Source organism: Oryzias latipes, chromosome 13 (assembly GCF_002234675.1).
Source record: "Oryzias latipes chromosome 13, ASM223467v1".
NCBI classification, from domain to species: domain Eukaryota; kingdom Metazoa; phylum Chordata; class Actinopteri; order Beloniformes; family Adrianichthyidae; genus Oryzias; species Oryzias latipes.
This window is the reverse complement of record NC_019871.2, coordinates 11,472,633-11,495,522: the sequence shown is the minus strand read 5'-3', so window position 1 is coordinate 11,495,522 and position 22,890 is coordinate 11,472,633. Positions and strand designations below refer to the sequence as shown.

Here is a 22,890-nt window from a genome sequence, read left to right as displayed (position 1 = left end):
TCATCCTTTCAGTTCGTTTCAAAATACAAAGCAACAACCACCTTCAGATCCATGGTATAAAGAAAACAGATGAGGGTTTATACACATGTGAGGCTCGCCTAATGGCCCGCGGCGAGATTGATCTGCGTGTCATCAAGGTCATTGTAAACGGTCAGCATCCTTTTTCCCCTCTTTTTTTCCCATTGGTGCATGTTTTGTTCCAACAGGTGTCCTTTGACAATTCAGTAAACTGTGGATGCCTGGAGGTGAACATGCCTCTTACCACTGTGGATGCAGTTGCCGGGAGCAACTATGCATCAAAGATGCTACATGCTAATGAATTCTGTTTCCTTTCACTTTAAGCTAGAATTTTGAATGCTTGTTGTTCCAGTGTTTGTCCAACCTACTTTTTTCTATTTGACTGTAAATTAAAATGTGTATGTATATTTTTGTATTATAATGTAAGATTTTTTGAATATACTCTTTGATGTTGTATACATGTTTCCTTCCCAATATCTCAGTTCGCCCCACTGTCAGAATATTGCAGTCAGAACTAAATGCCACTGCAGACGTTGGCCAGCCCGCCAAAATGACTTGTGCTGTTGATGGCTTTCCTGAGCCCATGGTGACCTGGACAAGGTAAACTCCACAGACATGTAGAAACTGTCCAATCCCCAAACTTTCCTCTGCTGTCTGTTGTGAAGAACAAAACAAAACCATGTCTGCATCAAGAGCCTATTTCTTTATAAGATCTTCAAAGGTTAAGGCAGGTCTTTTTCTTTTGAAATAAAAAAAACTTGTACTGCATTTTATTAGTTGATTTGGTGATTAGAAGGTCTTTACATCTACATTGAGCTGAATTAAAAAATCTATAAAATTAAAATACTTAAATTCAAGCAATCAAATTTGTGCTTTACAGATGTTTTGCTGGGATGATGGATCTCATTAAAAAAATCCTGATGATACAAATCTGCAGAATTACAGCTTTACTTGAGTTTTAAATTGCACTAAAAAACTAGAGAGGCAGATCTAATGAAAGGGTTGTGTATTAATAAACAAATATTAGTTATCATTATCCTAAAAGGTGGCTTCTGCATCCTAACATTGTTTCTGTAAGTTTAAGTCTTTTTTTTTTTACCAGTGCATCACTTTCTGCATAAAAAACTAGCAAATAAAAATATTTTAGTCTTTTACATGTCTGAACCTGTAAGAAAGATTGTGTTAACGTTGGCAGTAAATTGTATTTAGACAGAAACTTCTTACAGATGTGAATTAGACATTGTACAAATACGGAGTATACAATGTACAACTGAAGAAAAAATGTTGCATCTAATTCTTCTGACATGATGTGAAAAAGGCTTTTACTGGATTGAATATCTAGAGTTTGTCAACAGAAAGAAGTTGTTGCATTTTTTTTCCTTTTAGCTTGTACAATAAGGAACAACTCTGCCATCGATATAGGATAGATAAATATTTATAAATATATTTATATATCAATCTGTGTGCACCATAAATTAGTAAAACTGAAAGTGCGTTAGTGTTTGTACAAAAGACATTTGGTTATTAGAGATTACCTTCTGATTTATTCATTGCAATAGGACACTAAAGGAGACCAAGAGAAGCATAACGACAAAAGCCACATTATCTGTGTATCTCAATACTCCCATTGACAGGATCCCGCTCTGTTGAACTGTTCCCATTCATTCTGTTTCCAAGACAGCAGTCCACACTGCAAACCCCAGTTCACAAAAGTTCAAACAGCCTAAGAACTACACTTGGCCTGAGCGCCTAGCTTTTTGCTGCCCCAAAGCTAGTTTTACATTGATGCTGCTTGTTGAAATGTTCAATCAGAAAACAAACATTCAGTCTGATCCAGAGCTAAGTAATAACCTGCTTTTATATTGACTGACAATTTTCACTCAGCTGTGAACTTATAAAAACATACAGCGTTTGTTTAAATTTGCTGTAAAGGTTAAATGTCAAGCGTTCAGAAAATAAAATGCCCCTAACAAACAGATTTCATTTACTTCTGAGACATTGGCATTTTTCCCCAACTGTCCTTTGCCTTTCATCTTGACTTAGTTACTACTATAAATCCAAGTAGGCAACATTTTGGATAAGCTCATGTTGTTATTAAACACTTTTCTGATTCTTGCAGAAATGGAGTCGACCTTGAGCCAGGAGAGAAGTACAGTTTTAATGAAGATGGCTCTGAAATTACCATAATGGATGTCACCAAACTGGATGAAGGAGAGTACACCTGCATTGCCAAGAACAAGGCTGGGAAAGATGACAAGGAACTCAGTCTAAGAGTGTTTGGTAAGACAGATTGTTTTATACACAGAACGCATAGAAACTTCTTGCAGTAGTTCCAAGTGAGTGGGACTGAGGTATATGAGCATGTATGTGGGGGAAGAATAACAATAGTATGCTTTTTTTTTGCCTCTTTCTAAAGGCAGAAAAGGGTAAGGTGTTGTTTTAGTGTGGGTTGTTCTTAAAGGAACAAAGCAGGGACTAGTTTAGTCAAATGCTTTCAAATAATATGTTTTGTCAGTACATTGTAATTGTTGTCTCTCTTTTGTCTTATCATACTAATTATTTTTAAATACATGATACATAAAGTTAAGTCATTTTATTAGTAAATGTAGGAAATTTAGAAAATCCACCCCCCTACCACTTGAAAGCGGGCCACACAAAGTCAGCCAGTAAGTCAATTGTTCCGAAACTTGGACATGAGACCACATACCTTTATTGAGGCACCTGATTGGCAAGTTTATAACTTGAATCACTTGCTACAGAAAAAATATCATGAAAAAAATATTGGATTTATAAAAAGGTAATCCCCCCCCCCCCCTTTTTTTAAAAAAATATACTGACTGAGTAATAGCTGTTTATTTCTCAATAGAAGTCTATGGGATTTTCGCATCCTGGAGCCAGTGGGTACTTCCTGTTTGTAACTTGAAGAGGGAGGGGTCACTCAGTCCAGCTCAAACAGTCAATAGACAAACTGAATGAAGAACCAAATGTTGTATTTCCACTATCTGGAGGCAGATTACTCTAGGAAGAAATTTCCCAATGACTCCCATGTCAAATATGGAAAACAAACGCATGTGTCCTTTTGTTAAGTGGACCCTCTTGATTTGAACTGCTTTATTTCCTATTTATGACACCTATGGGGTGGTTTCTCATTTTATTATTAAAGCCCACATTAGCATATTTTTATGGCTATTTGTGCATTTACTGCGCAGTGTATTTATGTTGAGCCATTAGTGTGATTTTGTGCATGGCCTGGGTCACTTGCTATTGTTGTGTTGAACAAAAGCAGTTTATATGGCTGATAGGAGTAACATAACATTAAACAATAAAGTCTGTAGCTTTAAATCTATTTTAAACGATGTATGAGTTTCAGCTCTCGGCTCATTGCTACATACGGATCAACCTGACAGTTTGGACATTACAAGTATTTTCAATTGATCTTTTATTGTGAACACACAGCAAGCATTAATTATTTACACAGTGGTTTTCACATCATTCTAAGTGCTCATAAAAGGCCTCCCCATTAATGTTATCATGTAACACCAAAAACTTTTATTTTGCTACGCTTCTTTTGCCTGACAAACTCATAATTCATGTTAGGACATCACAGATAGCTCATAATGTGTCTGGGGTGAAGATGCATGGCGCATGTCCAAGTCAGGCAGGAACCAACACGCCTCATTATGGTCATAAGCCAGTTTTTCTTAATGAAATAATTGATCAAAATGATATGTAATGCTAATGTACATATCCCCTGATATCATAGACACAGGGGAGGGGAGAGTTTCAGAACAGGTATTTATTGTTTGATTAGTGAAAATGATTAAGTGATTGAATGATTAAATAATTAAATACAGCCCTAGATTTTGTTGGCCAGTGGAACAATCACTTTTTGAGTTCTCATTAGCAACACCACACCTGCCACTGTGTGGATAAGAAAGGGCTGCAGACTAGAAGGGGAGCAGAGGTTATGTGGTTCAAAAGGTGGTATTCCTCCGGTGTGGTGTTAGAAAACATGCATGAACCACCCTGCAGCTAAATATGAAACATTCAGAAGAACCTACTCACTGCTTGTTTGTATTTTCAATATGTGCACATGCATTCATTTAGATTCATTTAGAATTTAAGCAAGCAAAGAGAAAAAAGACAACATTTACCAGACTTTATTTAAAGATAAAAAAAGACAGTGAAAAGTGAAGAACAAAAAGTTACTCTAATATTGAATTAGTCAAGAAAAGGAATCATAAGACTGATGTATGAAAGTAAAAAAAAAAAAATCTTTTTAAGAAAGATCTCCCTTTAGCAGAACCAGATTTAGTTTAAGAACATTTCTCCCTCAGCTAGTTGGGGTTGTAGAGGACTAGAACAATACAAATAATTAGAAAAACATTGAAACATCTTCTTTAAAAGGAGACAGAAACCAGGAAAAAGCAGCCTGTGCTTCGTAGGATGGCCTCCAGAAGTTCAAACAGTGAGCCGTGTAATTGGGGGTGCAGCTTAAGGTCACTCGGGCCATCCTTAAATATATGTTTTTTCAAAAAATATCTTTTTAAGTCTGCCCTCCAAGCTTAGGTTGTCCAAGGTTGAAGTTTCTTGATATTCACTGAAGTAAAGTGGATTCAAACTCATGCAAAAGTAAGTGTATTATTCGTTTATTTTGTGTATTCATAAAGGGGAATAGAAATTATGGGCGCAGTGAGGAGCACTCATCAACATGCCTGTAATGTAACACCCACCTGGCTTTGATCCTCTCTTGTCATGTTGTGCTTTGCCTTTATTTAAGATTAACCCATTTTCACTGTGGCTTGACAGTTTCAATGAAAAGAAAGAAAAATAAATAGATGGATTTCATGCAAAACATGCAGGAAGTCCCAAATCCTGCTCTTAGTTTATAGTTTCCTGCCACATTGTTCTTCCATAGTCACTGTCGTAACTTTATGTTCTGGTCTTGCAGTCAAACCCAAGATCACATACATTATGAACCAGACGTCTTCAGAGATGGAGGAGCAGGTGACTTTGACGTGTGAGGCTTCAGGAGATCCAACTCCCACCATCTCCTGGAGCTCCGGTGATCATGTGTTCACCGAGGGCGAGCAGGTAAATTCCCTGAGGCAGAATGCTTGGATGGATGCGTCTGGATAATTTGGCATCCAGGGTTCATTTTTTTGTCCTGGGGTTAGATGCGTGAACAATTCAACACACCAGTTTTTTTTTCTTTTTCTATTTAAATAGCAGAATTTTTTGAATTTATCTGCGTTTGTTACACTTTTCTACCACAAATGCACACTTTTCAAACAGTTCCAGCAGATAAAACTGAAAAAAATAGGAAAGACAATGTAAGGCTAGTTCTTTTTTTAAACTTATTTGTACTTTTTAATCACCTTATTCTTTTCCGTAAAGCTTTTTTTTTTTTTTTTATTCCTTCCACAGTTTGTAGTTACACAACGGTAATCATCGTTGTGTAACGGTGTAACTCACTTATTCAGTGTTTGATATTCCTCATAGGAACAATTCTTCTTTTATGTCACAGAGAATTTGAAGCTATGTTGGGTTTTAACTGTAGGGATTAGACTTCTGCGCATGTCCACTTACTATCCTACTGTTTTGGAAACTTAGAGAATTCTACATTTACATAACCTAATTCCTGGAGAAATAAACTACAAAAAAAGCTTCATGTATCTGCCTCCATTCTTTAAGCCTTTAGAAACAGAATTTTTTGCCTCCTGAAAAAATTCACAATATCTGCAAAGCTACCTGTATGCGTTTGAAGACTGCATTCCTCGTGCCTTTTCCATATCTCCATGGTGAGCAAAATGGGAAAGGGCATTGCTTGTTTTTGTAGCGATGCACTTTGTGAAATTGGGATACAGCGAGCAACAATAATCAAAGAAAGAGCACAAAGCTGCAGCACACCGGTGAAAGAGAAGAATTGAATCTCTTTAACAAGCTGCAATTTTCAAGCTATATGTGAATTGTTATGGATGGGTTGGGGGGCTTGGGCACTGTCATTGCAAAAGTGCCTTCAACGAGTTTTATGGTTTTGATCATTTTCCCATAATTAGCAGTTGCCTTGAAACAGCTCAGTGGGTCTCATGTAATTATCTTCATAAAATACAGCCGGCAAAAGAAACAAATTCACATTTGACTGGAGTTTCCCCAGTGCAGAGAAAGCCAACTCAGACAACACAACTGTGGCATTCCCAAAATAAGCATGTAAATGAAGGCAGCTGATGTATGTCAGCTACTCAATAAGCACTTGAATCCGTAATTTTTTGTTTTTCAATCACTTTGCCATATATTAGTGCCAGTGATTGAAAAGTGGTTGAATTCAAGTGTCATGATATCAGTACACACTTTGCTGTCATGCTTCTGATTCAGTTTTGGTTCACAACCAGCTTTTAACCTCACATTACATCATGAATCTCCGCTATGTTCCTTTTGCAATTTTCTTTTCCCCCCAATACCGAACCATCAAAAGCAATGAATGCTTGATTGGTATATCGCACATCTATTGTCTACATGTTCTGTCTCTTGGAGGTGTTGTTGTCTTTCTGCAGATGAGAGGTAGTAAAGTAGCGAGTGCTCGTGAGATATATACTTCAGTTTATGCAGAGAGATCTTGGAGCCAGTCCATTACATACACTACATTTTCTCCCTACAGGCACATCTAAACAGGATCTATCAGGTATGAAATCCGCGTGGCACAGAAATGTAGTGGAGTAATAAGTAAAGGATGCCTTAAGCTGTGAAAAAAATAAAGAAATAACTAACATCTCCCACAGAATTTGCTCGTAGATAATTTCCCATAAGGTTCTTGCCAACCTCAGGGAACGATCCTATCTGGGTTCATGATGTAGACTGCTGCAGGATTTGCTAATGTGGTCCCAAACGTTGTGTGGCAGCAAACATTTTGGGCTCACCTCCTAATGTCAGCCACAAATTGAATTAAGAACCTAAAAGAAAAAGGAAACGCCATTTCTGTGTCGCTTCTACCTGATCATTTTCAAATTTTTTCATTGCAGCATGAGATTGCCTGGACTCAAGCTGAGCTCAGTCTGTCTGTCATCCCCATAATACGTTAGTTTGTCTAACATTTATGTTGGTTTCATTCAAAAACTGAGGGTGCTCCAATAGAAGTCTGCTTTTTAAATGGTAAGAGTTCATCTCACTTTAAAGTGAAGATTTTATTTAAAACAATATAACTGGTAAGGTCTGAAGTGGAAGAGAGCCGTGCAGTCATTCTATTTCTGAGAAAACTAGTCACTTATTGAAATCTGTTCAAATACAGGCAGACTGCAACAATCTTCTTCCATGCAAATATGACATTTTACAGCCACCTGTCAAGTCTGTTAGATAGTTAAAAAGTACATTTTATTGGAGCATTTCTCTCAAGTGCAAAGCACACTACCACCATGTGACGCTCGTCGTGACGAGCCTTTTCTGTTTTTTTTCCTCCTCGTCCACACACCAACAGCGGCTCGGCACTCATGAATGCATCGCTGAATAACAGTCTACACATCTCCGCTCCCCTACGCAGCGCCGAGCTCCCACGGGAAAGCGTGTGTGTGGAGCACATCTAGCAGCTGGTGTAGCTCCTCTTCTTTTGCTGTCAGAGACCGTTCAGCCTGTTGTCTTTTTTTTCGTTTTAAGGTGTCGTAATGGATGAGTAGCGACTCATTAGTGGGGTAGAATAACACTTAAGGCTTAACATGTCACCCACTTTTGCCATAAAAACCTCAGCTTCCTTCAGATTGTTTGTGCCAATGCCAAAGAAGGTCTAACAGCAACCTGCCGTATCCATTCGTTTTGCTGGATTTTGGTGTTCTACACCATGTTCTCCAGCACCTCAGGTGACAATGGTGGTATTGTGTTTTGCGCTGTTTGCACGGTTCAAAGTGTCTTTACAGAAACCATTAGCAGCCACAACAAACCGTAAAGATTGCATTTGACTGTCAGTCAGTAAAAAAAAGACTTTTTCTGTGGCCAGCCCATGGATCCACAGAGAAACGGCTGCTAATTGTTCGGCCGTCTTGAAGTGTTTTCTCCGTCTGATATCCGTCCGTCCGACATGCTATCTGCAGTCATCACAGCAGCTTCATTTCATCCGGGATGAATGTGATAAATGTTCCGCCATTCATTTGGGGTGAACATGGTGAATTGAAATCCTTTAAAAGATGTGACAGGCAGCATGTTTTCATTAACATCTTGAGGTGAGATTTTCTTGTCGGTCAGACAACCGTGACTGATCTGTACTGTGCCTTCAGATGTGCGATGCTGATTAATAGCTGAAATTAATTAGTAACTCATATAAATGAGTTTTCACTTCTTAGGCTAATTTGATGGTCAGATGCTTTCATTTGTTATAAAACAGTCAGTGGGCATTCTTAGGATTTTACATTGAAGTCTTGCATTTTGTACCAGCAAATCGTGTATTAAGCGCATCTGACATTTTGTCATTAAAAGTTTTATGGGAAGCCAAGTGTCAGAAAGTATGAGTCTGTAGTCTATTAGTTTGGCTTTGATAGAATATGCTTGTAAAAAACCCGCTTGTTGTTTATTAAAGGGACAGTGAGGAAGAAAAACAGTTTTTTGTCTTGAGTTCTATCCACCAAAAACATTTTGCCACATGAAGCTCTAGCAAATGAGTTTAGAGCTTTTTCTTTTTCTTTGCATTGATGCTTATTGGGAAACAGTCTTTCTATTTTCCTGCAAGACTGCTCTGCAAGCTGCTTTGGATCATTTGCATGGTGTTGTATACCTCAGAAGCTAACATTATCAGTGCTAAAGCTGTTGTATCCTGGAGCTGAGGATTTGTGTGTGTGTGTGTGTGTGTGTTTGGTAAATGCCACAAAGATCCTTGTCTGCCTTCATTTGACCCTAATCCTATTCTACTCTGGTCTTGGATTTGAAATGTTATTACAGGGAGAATCTACTTCACTCTGAATAATGTGCAGGGCAAAGTATTAGCAGACAAAAAGCCTTGCTCCTTGTGTATGAGCAAAGAGCATCGGAAGGGCTATGGATTACGGTACCACACAATAGAACACTGACAAAATGTAAATGTGGCTTTTGTTAAAGTCACATTTACATTTCATATTGTGTGCTGATCTGTGGTTAAGTTTGGTTAAGTCAAGTTTACAGATAAAACGCTCTTCTGTTTGTTCTCTGGAGGAATTTGTCTTTTTACAGGAGACTGTTAATAACCAAAAATATATGTAAATGAAGGATTAGGCAGGCTTTTTACATTATCTTTCTGAAGAAATGTTTTCCTGTTTTGAACTTCAAATCATAATTTTTGAGACATTCTAAAGCATTCAAATAGAAAAAGAGCTAATTATAAAACTAAAAAGCCAATAAATGTGTCCAGTAGTTTTAATTAAAGAGGCTTTTGTCTTTTTTTCTCTTCAGTGTCTTGTGTGTTTAAGTACAAACATTTTTTCAAGATCACAAATCCAATTTAATGCCTGTTCCGTCTAAAAGTCCACCTAGAGTTCTTGCTGAAAGACTTGAGGAGAAATTATTGGTTGTTACATCATGAATGATTTGCTTCAAGAAGGAAATTTGAATTAATGTTGGGTTTCGGGGGCATTTGAAGAGGCTTTCTTCAAGTGTTGTGTGCCCCTTCAGAAAGACGTCTCTCCAAACACAAGCCTGTTAGGTCAGTTGTTGTGTGACGCAGGCACGTCTCGACTGTCAGCTTTCTGCGGTGCTCTGGAAAGGCTCCAAGCCCCGGCAGTTAATGTGACAGAACTATGAAATGCATAATCATGAGATTTCCGTCTGGTGACACCCAGAGAATGAAACATTGCCAGCGGTCTGTTTAGTAACGTGTTACACAGAGAATTCCTCCATTTTTTTGTTGCTACATTTCCCTTTTCACGCTGACATTACAGTTTACATGGAACCGAGACGGAGGATTATTGTCTGTGGGACAGACAGACAATGAGTGGGGAAGAAAAGGAGAAATGCCAGGGGTGTCATCACCATATTCTTCTTTGCATTAGTGTTAAAGAAGCGATTGTGTTTGGTTGTCTCCCGTTGTGCTTGCTTAAATCTTCTGTCACCTTTGTCTGAAGCAAACACTTGTTACTAATACGTCAGGGAAACTTTGCAGCTTATCTGCTGGAAAATCTCCACTGAATACGTGGATAGGGTGTTGATTTCTTCATTTTCATCCTCTTCGGATATGACAAGAACCAGCGCTTCCCATCCATCCTCCGCATAGATCAATTCCAAGACGTCCTCTGTGGAAGGAGCTGCTGCAGACAGGTCGAGCTGGGAGCCCCAACTGTCTGCAGCACGCAGTCCCTCGTTTGATTAAGCGTCCTGCTTGTCCTCATTGTCGGGCGGCCGTCCGTCGGCAGAGAATCTGCAGACAGTTTAGCTAGCTACCAAAGAAAAGTTTGAGATACGTTCTGAAGGGAGAAGAGGTGTTTGAATGACTCTACAATGTAGCGCTGGCTATTTTTAGAGGGGTAACACTAACCTCCTGATCAGCAGCCAGTCAGGATTGAGGTATCTGCTTCTGAGGAATATGCAGGGTGTTTTTTTGGGCTATTTTCTGGGGCCTAGGATGATCTGCATGCAGCAGCTACTATATATAAAATTATAAAACCCTGTGTGTTGTTCTGGGCAGTTTACAGTATCCTTTTCTTTGCACAAGGCTCTTATTTTAGGGGAAAATATTGCTCTCCGTCTCTTTTGTGCCTTGACCAATTGAATAGCAATACTGATGAGCATAATGGGAATATAACTAAGCTGGAGGTTTATTAACTCAAGCACACCTATAGGAGCCCTCTGCTGAGATAATGAGGATAATCCAGAAGCGCTTTTAAATGTGAATATTGATGGTTTGATTCACTGTTTTGCCCCACAATTACTCCAGCAGATTGCTTTCATGTATATGACATTTTCTCACCGTTGCACCTGATGAAATGGCTGTTTATCATTTCTGCTTGTTTCGCTTCAGTACTTCTTTGCTACGTAGGCCATCTCATCCCATTGTCATGCTTAACATATTTTCATCAACATCATGAAATCCACAGAGCATGCTGTCCAACAAAAAAAAGCAACAACAAAAAAATCTGAAAGCAACATTGTCTTGTGGAGTTTTTCCAGTGTTGTGATTTATTGGATGGAGCATGCTGTCTATAGCAGTTTCAAGTGTGTTGTGGAGAGACTTTAATTACCATGGTGCAGAATATTTGTTTTTAGCTGAATGCCAATGAATTGCAGGGTACTACTGTTGATCCCTTAACATTGATGCTGATGGTTTTTTTCAGTTTGAATGTGATTTTACTTCCTCAGTATTGTTTACAGACGTGCATGAATATCAAACTCATGGGACGTGAGGATGTAAAACAAAGACTTACATTTTTAACTGATTGTTTATGTTCTATAGAGCTTCTTTAAGAATACATTTTGGTGAAAATGTATTGTTTTGATTGAGAAATTTAATAGGAGATTCTTTTTTTTTTTTCTTCTTTAGATTTTTTACGTTATTAGTGTCCTAATCCATCCTATTCTGTAAAAAAAAAAATCCCAAATGGCAAAAACAAAATATAATAATACTATGAATAGATGAGTTGTAGTTGTCTTAATATATAGACAACAATGTATTTTCTTTCCTTTCTGGTAAATACATTTCAGTTTTCTGGTATCTGGTTTTAAACAGGTGGATTTTGTTCACTAAGTGTAAAGTTTTCATCTACTTTTTTTAAATACAGCAAATTCTTTTCTACAATCAGCTTTTATAAGTTAGGATGAAGCTTTGTGAGTTTATTTTTTTTGCGTCAGAGAGATCTATTTAAAGACCAAAAATCCCAGGTTCTGCTCAGGTAGTTCCACTCCCTGTCCAGGTCAGCTGCAGTTCAGTTTGAGTTGAGCTTGACGGGTACCAACCCCTTTTTGGAGAGTATTACTGCTTCAGCACATGCTGAACACAGAAGAAATTGATCTTCCTCCATAGAATTTACCAAAATATTTGCATAGCAGCATTTTCCAAAGTATTTAATGGTGTTATGAGTCAGCAGTTTTTCCATCCAAAGCCAACATGATTATGTTACCCTGTAGTGGATAGAGTTGTTCATTCCACTGACAATTACAATAAATAAAAATAACAATAAATAAGCAGAAAGTACCTGTAGAAACAGGTCTGGTTTACACCCAGTAGACTTTACATGAAACAGCACTTATAGCTTAAACACCAGTCTATGCTGTTACCCACACAGACATAAAGCCTGTGTGTTTAGGAACCTGGTCATCTGCAACAATCCACAAGCTCCTGTAAGGCGGTCGACCAGCTGAACACATGCTGCCCAAAAAAGCTGGGACTGTGGAGTTTCGGCTGGATGTGCTGAACTAACACGCGCCTGGGTCAACTCTCATTCAGGAATGAATGCCACAGATAAAGAGGACACAAAAGAACAGCATGCAGACCTGTTTGGAGGACAGAATTTGCAGGAATCTTTTTTTTATACCCCACTACAATGTAGTGTTTACATAGCGCTGAATGGGATGTTTTCACTCAGTTGGCGTATCTGCAGAAAGAACCCTGATCAGCCAATCGTTTCTGGTTACTTGTGTGGAGAATCAACTAAAGAAGACATTTTAAAAAGCTCCATGCAGTATGCAGCGTTCCAGATTGAAGGTGATGAATATTGCTTTCTAAGAATTTGCTTTGCCTTCTGTCTGTCGTTTCTGTCCTCTACAGGCATCATGGACACGGCCTGAGCAGCACAAGGTATTCTAAATGCATGGCTATTTTTTTTTTCTTTTCAAAACCCATTCATCACTCATGTCAGGGAAGTCACAGTCAATTCTGGATGAGTGTGGATCAGAATTCCTGATCAAATGGGGGGCTGGAGGGAGTCTTAACTCTGATAACAAGGTAGTAGCAAAAACGGACCAGTGGAAGTCTCTTCTAGTCCTTTAGTAAAAGCTGATAATGCTGCCTGCACCAACCTTTCACTGAAATATCTATTTTTTCAGGTGTAACACTTGCACTGTTCATCTGGCCGTTTTAACAAACCTTCTGTCAGATCTTTATAATAACTTCCATGCTTCTGACATTAGTGTGTTACTTAGATTATTGCATGCAGTCTTCAAAGAAGAGGAAAAGCTTTTGTGCGAATATCAGAACCAATCCCCGCCTTGAGATGTGAGAAAATTAGCTCCATAGAGTTTCCTCCCAACATTTATCCTTTTGAATGACTTGACTATTGATTATGTGCACTTTAAATAATGGAAATGTGTATACTTTGATAGTTATAAACAAATTCCATGAGATGTGAAGACAGTACTGATGATGTTTTGACACCACTTATGATCAGCCCTTTTCAATTGTGAGTTATAGATCATATTTAAAAAAAAATGCCATGGCTATTTATACTTTTGTTGTATTTGACAGCAAATTTGTATTTTTAGATCATTTGTTCACTTAAATAGTCTTCCTATTTTTAAATGAGAGGGAGCTTTGCAGTAAAAGAAGCTCATCCTTCTCTTGACGTCTTGCTTGAATAGTTTTGAATATTTTTTTCTTTTATCTTCATTGTTTTAATTCATTCATATTTCATCTCGCTGGATTCAATAGTGAATAGAGATCCCAAGCTGCCATGCTAAATTTGAAAGGTTTTCTGGTTTTTCAACAGCATTTCCCCCCAACCACAGTTTGTAGTCATGCATATTCATTTTTGAGTGAAGTAATAGTATTTCTGACTTTTCTGTGCTCTGAGCTGATTACTGTGCGCTTCTCTGCAAGACACATTTTAACAAATCACACAGGAGGGGAATTGGAACCTGGATGAGCATGAGCATACTGAGTGTTTTCACTTAAGCGCGAGTTCATTTAATAAGCCGCGTGAGGCAAGGCACATTTGTATTCCAGTCCATTTAATATTTGATCAGACATGAGTTTACCATGTCTGCAGTGTACTTTAAATTTTATGCCCTGAGAATCCCTGCCCTTTCCGTCAGCTTTGCACTGCAGAGAATCTGTTTTGGAGCTCTTCTCTCGGTTGAGTTTGATTAATTTATCAAATCTTTGTCCTTGATGATTTCTTCCTCGTCTTTTCTGAAGAACATTTTGACAGGTGCAAAGCTGTACACGCATTTCTAGAAGGTGCAAAGAATTGGGAAATAATACCCAGCATGCTATACATGTCTAAACTCTACTTTATTTATTCCAATGTATCTGCTTCATCTTTGATGTGTGTTCATATGAAAGCACTCATACCGATGCTGGCTCATTAACTAGTTATTTGCAAGTGGCGTGCTGCACAGATGCAGCATTTGGTGACAGTACCACAGGGGTCCACTAAGAATGCTATCTGCACAGGGGTCAGAATAAAAGGGTAGTGTTTGTGTTATGTAAGTGTCTCCCTTGTCCTGCTACCTGCTATGCATAATGAATTCCCCAGACGAGCTTTGTGATTTGAATATAAATACAAACTAATGTGGGTTTCTGTTACACGGCTGAGCTCTACTGCAGCCTGTGTGAAAGATTGCTGTTAGTGTGGGTCTGTGCCTTTGAAGGAAGCTATGAAAGCAATCGAAAAAGCAACTTGGAAACTACCTGAAAGGAAATCATTTTTACAACACATTAACAAAATATTTGTGTTACTATTGGAAAAAAGACTTTTGTATTCCCTTTTAATTCAGTCAACCCTGATTGTGCCATTATAAGCCTGAGAAAAAGATCATTTTATGTTCATTTACCAAAACATGGTTTATATGAAATCTGCAACTTGAGAGGAAACTATGTAGAAGACATTTGATAATACAGTTTTTAAGGAAACGTGCCAAATGTTTAAAAAAGATTTTGACATCATTATTGATAGTAAGCTAACAAAATCTAAAATGTATTATTAGATCGTCTCATCTTTCCTGTTTTATTACTAAAGGCTTTAAAGAACAATTAGCAAAGTTGTTTAACACATTTTAATATAATAATTGTGATATTACTATTGTGCATATGGTGTCAGAATAACATTCAATTTTCTTAAATATTTCTTTGCAAGGGAGAATAAACAACTTTTAAACTTTAAAGTTCCCAATTTAATTCAGAGTAAGAGGGGATTTTTTTTATTAAAAAAAATCATTTTGGAAAAGATTACGAGAAATGTTTATAAGATTTATCATTTCATCGATTTGTTAGCCATATTCTTTTAAAACTAAATGAAAAATATATTTAATGTGAAACCAAAAGACTGTTGGAAAAGGTTGTGTGGGTTTGACACAGACACCAGGACATTAGATCAGCTAAATGGAATCATCGTGCATTAGCAGAAAGTTAATTCTCCCCTCTTATCTGCTCATCTTCTGTGTTACATAATGTTACTTCAGAGCGAGTGCATGTTGGATCATTATGTAGTCATCAGTTGTGATAACATGACTACAGTTTCTGTTGAGTTAATGCAAAGCAAACAAATGAATCTAGATTTAGAACATTTTTGGGGTATTTTGTGATTACAGTGATAATTGGTGCTGCTGTTGATGTGCATTTTATATTTTCTTTTTACTTAGTTGACCTACATCAACTATTATGAAAGCTAAATAATTCTTGCAGTTTTTACCACCAGGCGTCATAATGTGTGTGTGTGTGTGTGTGAGGAGCGAAGCAGTTAAAGCTGCTTAGTTTAATATTGTAGGACATTAAACATTGCTTTACATTTCAGTGAGAGCATTTGAAACCATGAATCTTTCCAGTCTGATATATTGGAAGGCTTCATATGATTAGTCCAGTATGAAGACACTGAGAATCTAATCAAAATGTGTCGTTGGAGGACTTGCATGTTCAGTGCCTGGTTTCAAATGTGATTTAGCCTTTTTGTTTTACTCTGAGATGACCGTGTGAAAATTAGCAAACACTATTTAGGGGGAAAAAATGAACATTTTCTCGCCTAAGCAAGTCAAAATGTGAATTACTTGAAAGACTACTCAAAAGAGGAGTCTGGAAACTGTCCATTTAAGCGGATTGGTTCATACTAGACTTGCATGGTAATCTTTTTCTCCTCGGTTTTGCATCAGCAAATTTCACAATTAGGTACAGACAATTTAGATGCCCTCTAATGCTTTTCAACATCAAATATTTAAAATCTTCACTGCCTTGTCACCTGTGTCCTTATGTCTCCAAGACCTTGTGGAGAAAAATGTGTCAGTTCCATTCATCAAATGTCTGTACGTTGTTTCATTTATTGTGAAACGTCTTATTTCCTATTTGTGTCTCTTTGTTTTTGTAGATCTGCACTTTTTTTTTTTTTGAATTTTCTCTGAACCAAGCCTTTTTCTGCTGTAATTTAGAGTCCAGACGGGAATGTTGTGGTGAGGAGTGATGCTCGTGTGTCCTCCCTCACTCTTAAATATGTCAAGTACACAGACGCGGGTCAGTATCTCTGCACAGCACGGAGTGCCATCGGAGAAGATGATCAAAGAGCGTATCTGGAGGTTCGCTGTGAGTACTCCTGTCTTCAAGTAGAAGAGAAGTGTGACTGAAAGAGTCAGCTTTACCTAATCATACGGCGGAAGCAAAGCTTTAAGTTTAACATGTTGATTCTATAGACACGCCTAAGATCAGTGGGACAGTGGCTGTGTACACGTGGGAAAGAAACCCTGTTAATATCACCTGTGAGGTCAAAGCCTTCCCCAGTGACGTGTCAACCGTGTGGCTCAGAGATGGACTGCAGCTCCCCAACTCCAACACCTCCAACATCAAGATATTCAGGACTCCCACAAGCAGCTACCTGCAGGTACATTGGCTTTAAAGATTCATTTAGGCTCTAGTATATGTACACATGCACACCGCTCTTCTGTGTCTGGTCCCACCTTGTTATCAACATTTCATGAGGATAGGCTGGAAGTGATGGAGGGGGAGAGGGGTATTCAGCCTCATTGTGTAGAGAAAAAAAAAACACATGAATAATTCAGTAATAAGAAAGCTCAGAGTGACGAATAGGAAGAACTCTACTCCAAGGTGCAAATGAAAAGGTCACTTTTGTAATGCTTCACACACAGGTTTGATCATCTGTTTTGTGACTTTGCTCCTCTTGTACTTACAGTTTCATTCTTATTCTCACCTTCAGGTTACCCCCGAGTACGAGAGTGATTTTGGGAGCTATAACTGCACCGCCTCAAATGAGATGGGTACAGAGTCCAAGGAGTTCCTCCTCATTCAGGCTGGTTAGTTGTAAATAGTGTTTCTCATATCTTAATAATAATAATAACGGATTGGATTTTTCTGCGCTTTTCCAGGTGCTCAAAGCGCTTTCAATGTTTCCATTATTCATTCACTCCTCATTCATGATCAAAATGTTTTCCCCAAAATTCGGAAAGGAGATAAAATGGTGTAAGAATGAATACAAATGAAAACATAAAAAATTGCTACAAAATTACAGTCTTACAAAACATGCATCTTCTGTTCAAGCATAACGAGAGAAAAAACATAACGGTTGACATTTTTGATGCTTAATTTGCAGCGTAAAGTCATACTAAGCTTCCGACTGTTTACTGGTCCCGTTTTTCATGAACTGACATCTTACAAAGTTTTTGAGGGAAGTAACACTTTCATCCTGAAATGTATCATCTCATTATCCCTAAACCTGCTTTAAACGGATGAAAAACAGGAACGTTGTCTAAAAGATCAATAACATCCCTGCATTTGTTGTGGCCTTTCTGATCCTTTCTCCATACTTGCAGCAGTGCAGCATCAAGATTATTTATTGAACATCTTTCTCTTCCAAACATCATCCATCCATGTGGACCTCTCTTTAGCTTCTTTATATAGAAATTGTTACAGGTTTTTTTTTCTCTTTTCTTTACATAAATTGCATTTTTTCCTGGATAGGTAAACATGAAAAGATAGCAAAGACATATTCTTGTTTTTCCTTTTGAATTTTGTTTTTTTTTTTCATTTCTTTTTTAACACCACATTATGTTTCTTTCTTTGTGTCCCTCTGTTCACTGCTACCATTTGTTTCCACTGTTTCAGGTCTGTTGCTGTGGCCGTGTTTCCTGTCAGTTTTAAAGCAGACAGAACAGCTTGTTTTTGTGTCTGCAGGCTCTTCTAATTAGGGGCTGATTTGTAGATTTTGAGACTTGTGCAGATCAGGCTGAGCATCAATGCCGAACTGCTTAATCGATTTGATTTCAGTTCACAAGTTCACAGTTGGACTCATTCAGTCAACTTTGTAAAATAACAAAGCAAAATGCTCACGTTTGCTGAAAAAAAACGAATATTTTCTTCATACTACACATTTAGCTGAAAAATCTACTCTGTGACCTTTCTCAGGGCATTGTTTGTACAGCTACCTAATAGATTTAGACAAAATAGGCCGATGATTTATCAACCTTGCTCCCTTGTAGCTGTTACAGGACTGGAAATGTTTGGTTCAGTGTGAACAGAGATGTTAAATTACAAATGCAGTGCCCTTTTAGCATAAATGTTGAAGTTGCAGAATTGTCACATCAGTTTTTTGTTGCTGTGCTCACTCACACTGGAAATACAACAGAACAGAGAGACAAAGCTGGACTTGAACCACAATCCAAAATGGACGAATTAGAACCTCAGTTATAATGATGCTGCCTTTCTTCCCCACTTCAAAGCAATACAGTAAAACCTGAGCCCAACAATGTGTGAGATCCAAAGCAGCTGCCAGTTCTGTCCTGTGGACTCATTCACATGATTCATTATTTCAAATAAGGTCATTTTCCCCAATATTAAAAGAACAATTAGGGATGAATACAATAGTTTTTAGCAGTTATACTTAACAGAATGAAAAAAGTCTCTGTCTAAATATTTATTTTGTTGTTTTCAAAGAAAGATAATTGTTTCTTTGATTCTTAGTTACTTTGTTTTTTTTAGTTCGCTTTAAGACTTTGGATTAAGTTTTAAAAGCCTGTGTGGCTCAGTTGTGTGTTCCCACACTGCAAAAACAGAATTTAAAGAAATTTGTCTTATTTTCTGTCTTGGAGGAAAAACAATCTTATCAGAAACATTTTTCAAGAGCAAAATAATCTAAAACATATCTTAGTGACTTGAATTTTTTTCTTAAAATTTTTTGGGAAGACTATTTTTCTTATTCCACTGGAGGATTTTTTTGCTTATTTAAAGATACAATAATCTGCCAATGGGGTCTATATTCTTGACTTATTTCCAAGGGGCCTGTTCTGGCACTGCATTGTTTATCCAGCGACAAAAAGCTTTTATTAAAGAGTTTGCACTTCAAAAAACAAATTCATTTGAATACATTTCGCTGAGCCATATCTAGGTAGCAAATCATTTCCAGTCCACGATCCACTTCAGTCCACTGCAGTGGCTTCAGTTGGGACCATGGCTTTAAAGGATCAGTGGAAAACAGCTACTCCCAGCACTGCAGTTTGACAATTGTTGTGTTGAACATGTTGTCCATGCCTCGTCTGCACAGAGGTTCCATCGGTTCCATCCATCGTTGAAGTGAGACCTTTCTCCACCACCGCACTGATTCAGTATGAGGAGCCGGAATCTACTGGGGGCGTACCTGTTCTGAAATATAAAGCGTTGTGGAGGATGAAGGGCAAAGGTGACTGGATGCAGAGAGTCTACGAGGCCACAGATGGTAAAAAAAACAAGAACACTTGCTTAAATTAAAAGTGCAGTTTGTCTGTGTTCAGTACTTATTTATTTCTTTACTCAAAAGATAAGAGAAAGCAAAATTAGTAGCTTTAATTTTTCTTTCTTTTTAATTTCTTTTTAATTTTCTTTTTCTTTCTTCCTATTAAATGGATTGAATTGGGTATTATTGAGGTGTTTTGCTTTCATACATTCCAATGATGGGAGGATATCAAAGCCTAGATGCTAAGCCTAGATGGAACAAAGTAATTCTATTTTATCAGTAAACAACATAATAAAGTTAATATGTTCGCTTTATTTCTGGTTAATAACTAATGAATCAGCTGTTTAAACAGTGTTGAGGTGAATTGAGAAATGTGAGAATCTTTGTTTGCTAGTGAGGGAAGCAGTTGCAGGCTCCATCTTGAATGAGGCCGATGTGTTTGATGTGCGGCACATTCAAACAAAGCCGCTCGGCTTTTGGTGTCTTCACAGACTCCAGCAATGAGGTGACCATCACCGGCCTCAAGCCTGAGACCAGCTACGAGCTAAAGCTAACAGCCATCAATGGCAAGGGTGAAAGTGAACGCAGTCTCGCTGAGTTCTTCAAAACGCAGCCTGTTCGTAAGTGCACGCTTTACATCACACTGCAAAGCTTTTCCCAACACTCTAGTCATTTTGTATTGAATAGAACTAATAAACAAATGTCTTTTCCATTAATAGTAACTGTGCGTGGTGCCTTGTTTACAGCTTTGTGTCAGTGGCAGAGGATTAAAACCTGCTTAAATACCAAAACGTGTTTTACTTGAACATGAATCACACCTGCAGCGATCTTGAGCTTAGTTTAGAGGGCCCTCTGCTGGTCGGGCATGTGTGTTACCAGAAAAATATTTTACCATTTCTATTGTTTTTTTCATTTCATAATTGTAATCCCTCGTGTTTTTATCCATTTGCTCATCTGCCTGTTTTGTCAGGTCCCGCTTCCAAAAGTAAGTCATTCATCTCTCTGCTCAGGTTTAAGCCTCATGCTCACCTTTAGTTTAAGGACATTGTCATGGGTTTATGATTTCTACTCTGTAGTAAAGCAAAAATGGGGATTAAAAACATTGGAAAGCACAAAATAATGTTGTAATGCAAACATTTTAATTTTTATTTCATATAAATTTTTTTGGGCTTATATTGTTCTAACAGTCTTTCAGTTTCTAGTTAACCCTTGTGCTATCCTATGACCCCACCCTTACATTGACATGTTCTCCCTACCATGACAAAGGTGGATGAAGGTGGAAAGATTTCATCTAATCCATGGACACCAGTGAAGATCACAAATCATTGAAGAAAAAAGGTTCAGCGCACCGTCTAGTGGGTCTAGATCAGGGGTGTCAAACTCATTTTCACTGAGGGCCACATCAGCATACTGTCTGTCCTCAAAGGGCTAGATATGACTCATACACGTAACGACATGTAATGAAAAATAAATGTTACTACTCCTTAATGTTAAATAACTCATTATTTATTTGATATAACTTTTTTAAGTGACAATTACAGTTGCATAGAAAACGTATGTTTGTTTATTACTCTGGCAAAAATCCTTTTAAATTTGATTCTGTCAGGTTAGGTTATATTGACAAGTCCTAATGTATAGTTGCCCAATCTGATATTTCAAGTTCGATTCCCCCTAGATGTGAATAAATACACACCAATTTTTATTTTTTATTTAAAGAAATGAAAAACTTTTATGTTCTCGAAAATAAAATGACATGGAGGGCCACATTTGGCCCCCGGGCCTTGAGTTTGACACATATGGTCTAGATGACCCAACTCCCAATGTTAAAGTGCCTAGGATAGCACAAGGGTTAATCTAGCACTCTTTCCTCTGTACCTTAATGGTAGAAGTCGTCTGTTTGTGGGTTTTTGTTGGATAAAAGCTGCTGGGAATTAGTCCTCATGCATTCTTCAGTTGAGAAGTGCTGCAGAATTTCAGGTAATTTGATTACTTTTCTGTTCCATGTCTCTAGACAACACGTTTCCTTTCTTCTCTGAGGGCACAGGTTTGTTCTGTATGGAGGATTATAGATTCAGTTTTAGTGCTGTGGCTTTTCCTTTCCCTGCAACACCAGCTAGTCGATCTGTTGATGAGCTGTAGTTGTAATAACTTCAAAGCCCTGCAGATACAAATGTGCCCGTTAGAAAGCATCACCTTTTTAAGTTCTGAGTATTTTTTGCCTCTCCTCTGGAGTCATTCAGACAGCTTTTACTTTAATTGAGTTTATAGCTGCTAAATACAAGAAAGTTTAGTGTCTACTGGTGACATGAAAGCTTGTATTTAGCTCCGTTTCTTTGTTGATACCTGTAGCTGGTTTTTGTCTCCAATGTCCTTTATGTTTCTCTGGTTTTTAACCCCTCACATGTGTCCTATCATGTGACTGTTATTTGGCTTGCATGGTGCTGGTGACACTCTCCACCCTGCAGAAGGTAACATAGTTGAAACAAAGATTTATTTTTAACCTTTAACTGAAGTTTATTCTGTGCTTCTCTGCATTCATGTAACACACAGATTAGCAGACATCTGCTTTGGGAGAAAAATGAGCGGGAACTACAGCTGCCTTCCTGGTGTTGCTTAAATTGTCTTGAATACAATTGATAGTCTGCTTCCTGGAAGATACCAACTCTCCTTTTCTGGGTGTCTTACTATAAATCAAGTGGGTGAAAAAACAAATCAAAAACAGGGATTTCCCTAATTGCAGGAAAATCACTTTTCCATTCTCGACTTTTTTCTCCTTGTAGCTTCCTGCTCTGATGTTCAATCAAGTTAAAAACCTGCTTTAACCAATGAATTCTCCATGCTATATTTAATGCTTAACAATAGTATTAACTCATTCACTAAAATGTCTGAAAATTAAATGAATTTGCTTTTAAATATTGTTGATTAAAGACCCACTCTGATGAAAATGGTATTTTTGGTGTTTTTAATGTGCTCTTGTGGCATTTTTCTGATGATGGAGGACATTATAGAGAATTAACCCCAAAACTGCATTTCTAAATATTCCTTTATTCCAATTGTTTTGAATCAGGAGCAGACAATAAATGCCATTGGAAAAAGATCGTATTTGTTAGATAGAAACTACAGTAGCTCCCTGCACCACTCCATTCTGATGCATCCACGTAGGGGTTGTGAGGAGCTGTAAGCTAACGGGTAGCTCATCTATGGGGAATAGGAAGGGGGGCGGGGTTGCTCCGCTACAACGATCCATCCCCAAAGTGAATTTTTATTGAACTCCAGTTGCTCTGCAGAA

The 22,890-nt window shown here is 37.8% G+C and overlaps 1 protein-coding gene across 12 annotated transcripts in view; it reads left to right on the top strand.

Moving 5' to 3' along the window:
* ncam1 (neural cell adhesion molecule 1) overlaps positions 1-22,890 on the top strand; it is a 72,105-nt gene that overhangs the window by 38,644 nt on the left and 10,571 nt on the right. For 2 of the 12 annotated variants that reach the window (XM_023961305.1, XM_023961317.1), the window contains exons 5-18: positions 13-150; positions 501-618; positions 2,138-2,298; positions 4,970-5,112; positions 6,677-6,700; positions 12,728-12,757; positions 16,315-16,465; positions 16,573-16,760; positions 17,094-17,190; positions 19,434-19,604; positions 20,093-20,221; positions 20,572-20,586; positions 21,613-21,645; positions 22,067-22,069. In XM_023961305.1, coding sequence (XP_023817073.1) covers positions 13-150; positions 501-618; positions 2,138-2,298; positions 4,970-5,112; positions 6,677-6,700; positions 12,728-12,757; positions 16,315-16,465; positions 16,573-16,760; positions 17,094-17,190; positions 19,434-19,604; positions 20,093-20,221; positions 20,572-20,586; positions 21,613-21,645; positions 22,067-22,069 — 1,401 coding nt within the window. The remainder of the gene's footprint in view (positions 1-12; positions 151-500; positions 619-2,137; positions 2,299-4,969; positions 5,113-6,676; positions 6,701-12,727; positions 12,758-16,314; positions 16,466-16,572; positions 16,761-17,093; positions 17,191-19,433; positions 19,605-20,092; positions 20,222-20,571; positions 20,587-21,612; positions 21,646-22,066; positions 22,070-22,890) is intronic. The other 10 variants (XM_023961306.1, XM_023961307.1, XM_023961308.1 and 7 more) reach the window with 10 other exon arrangements.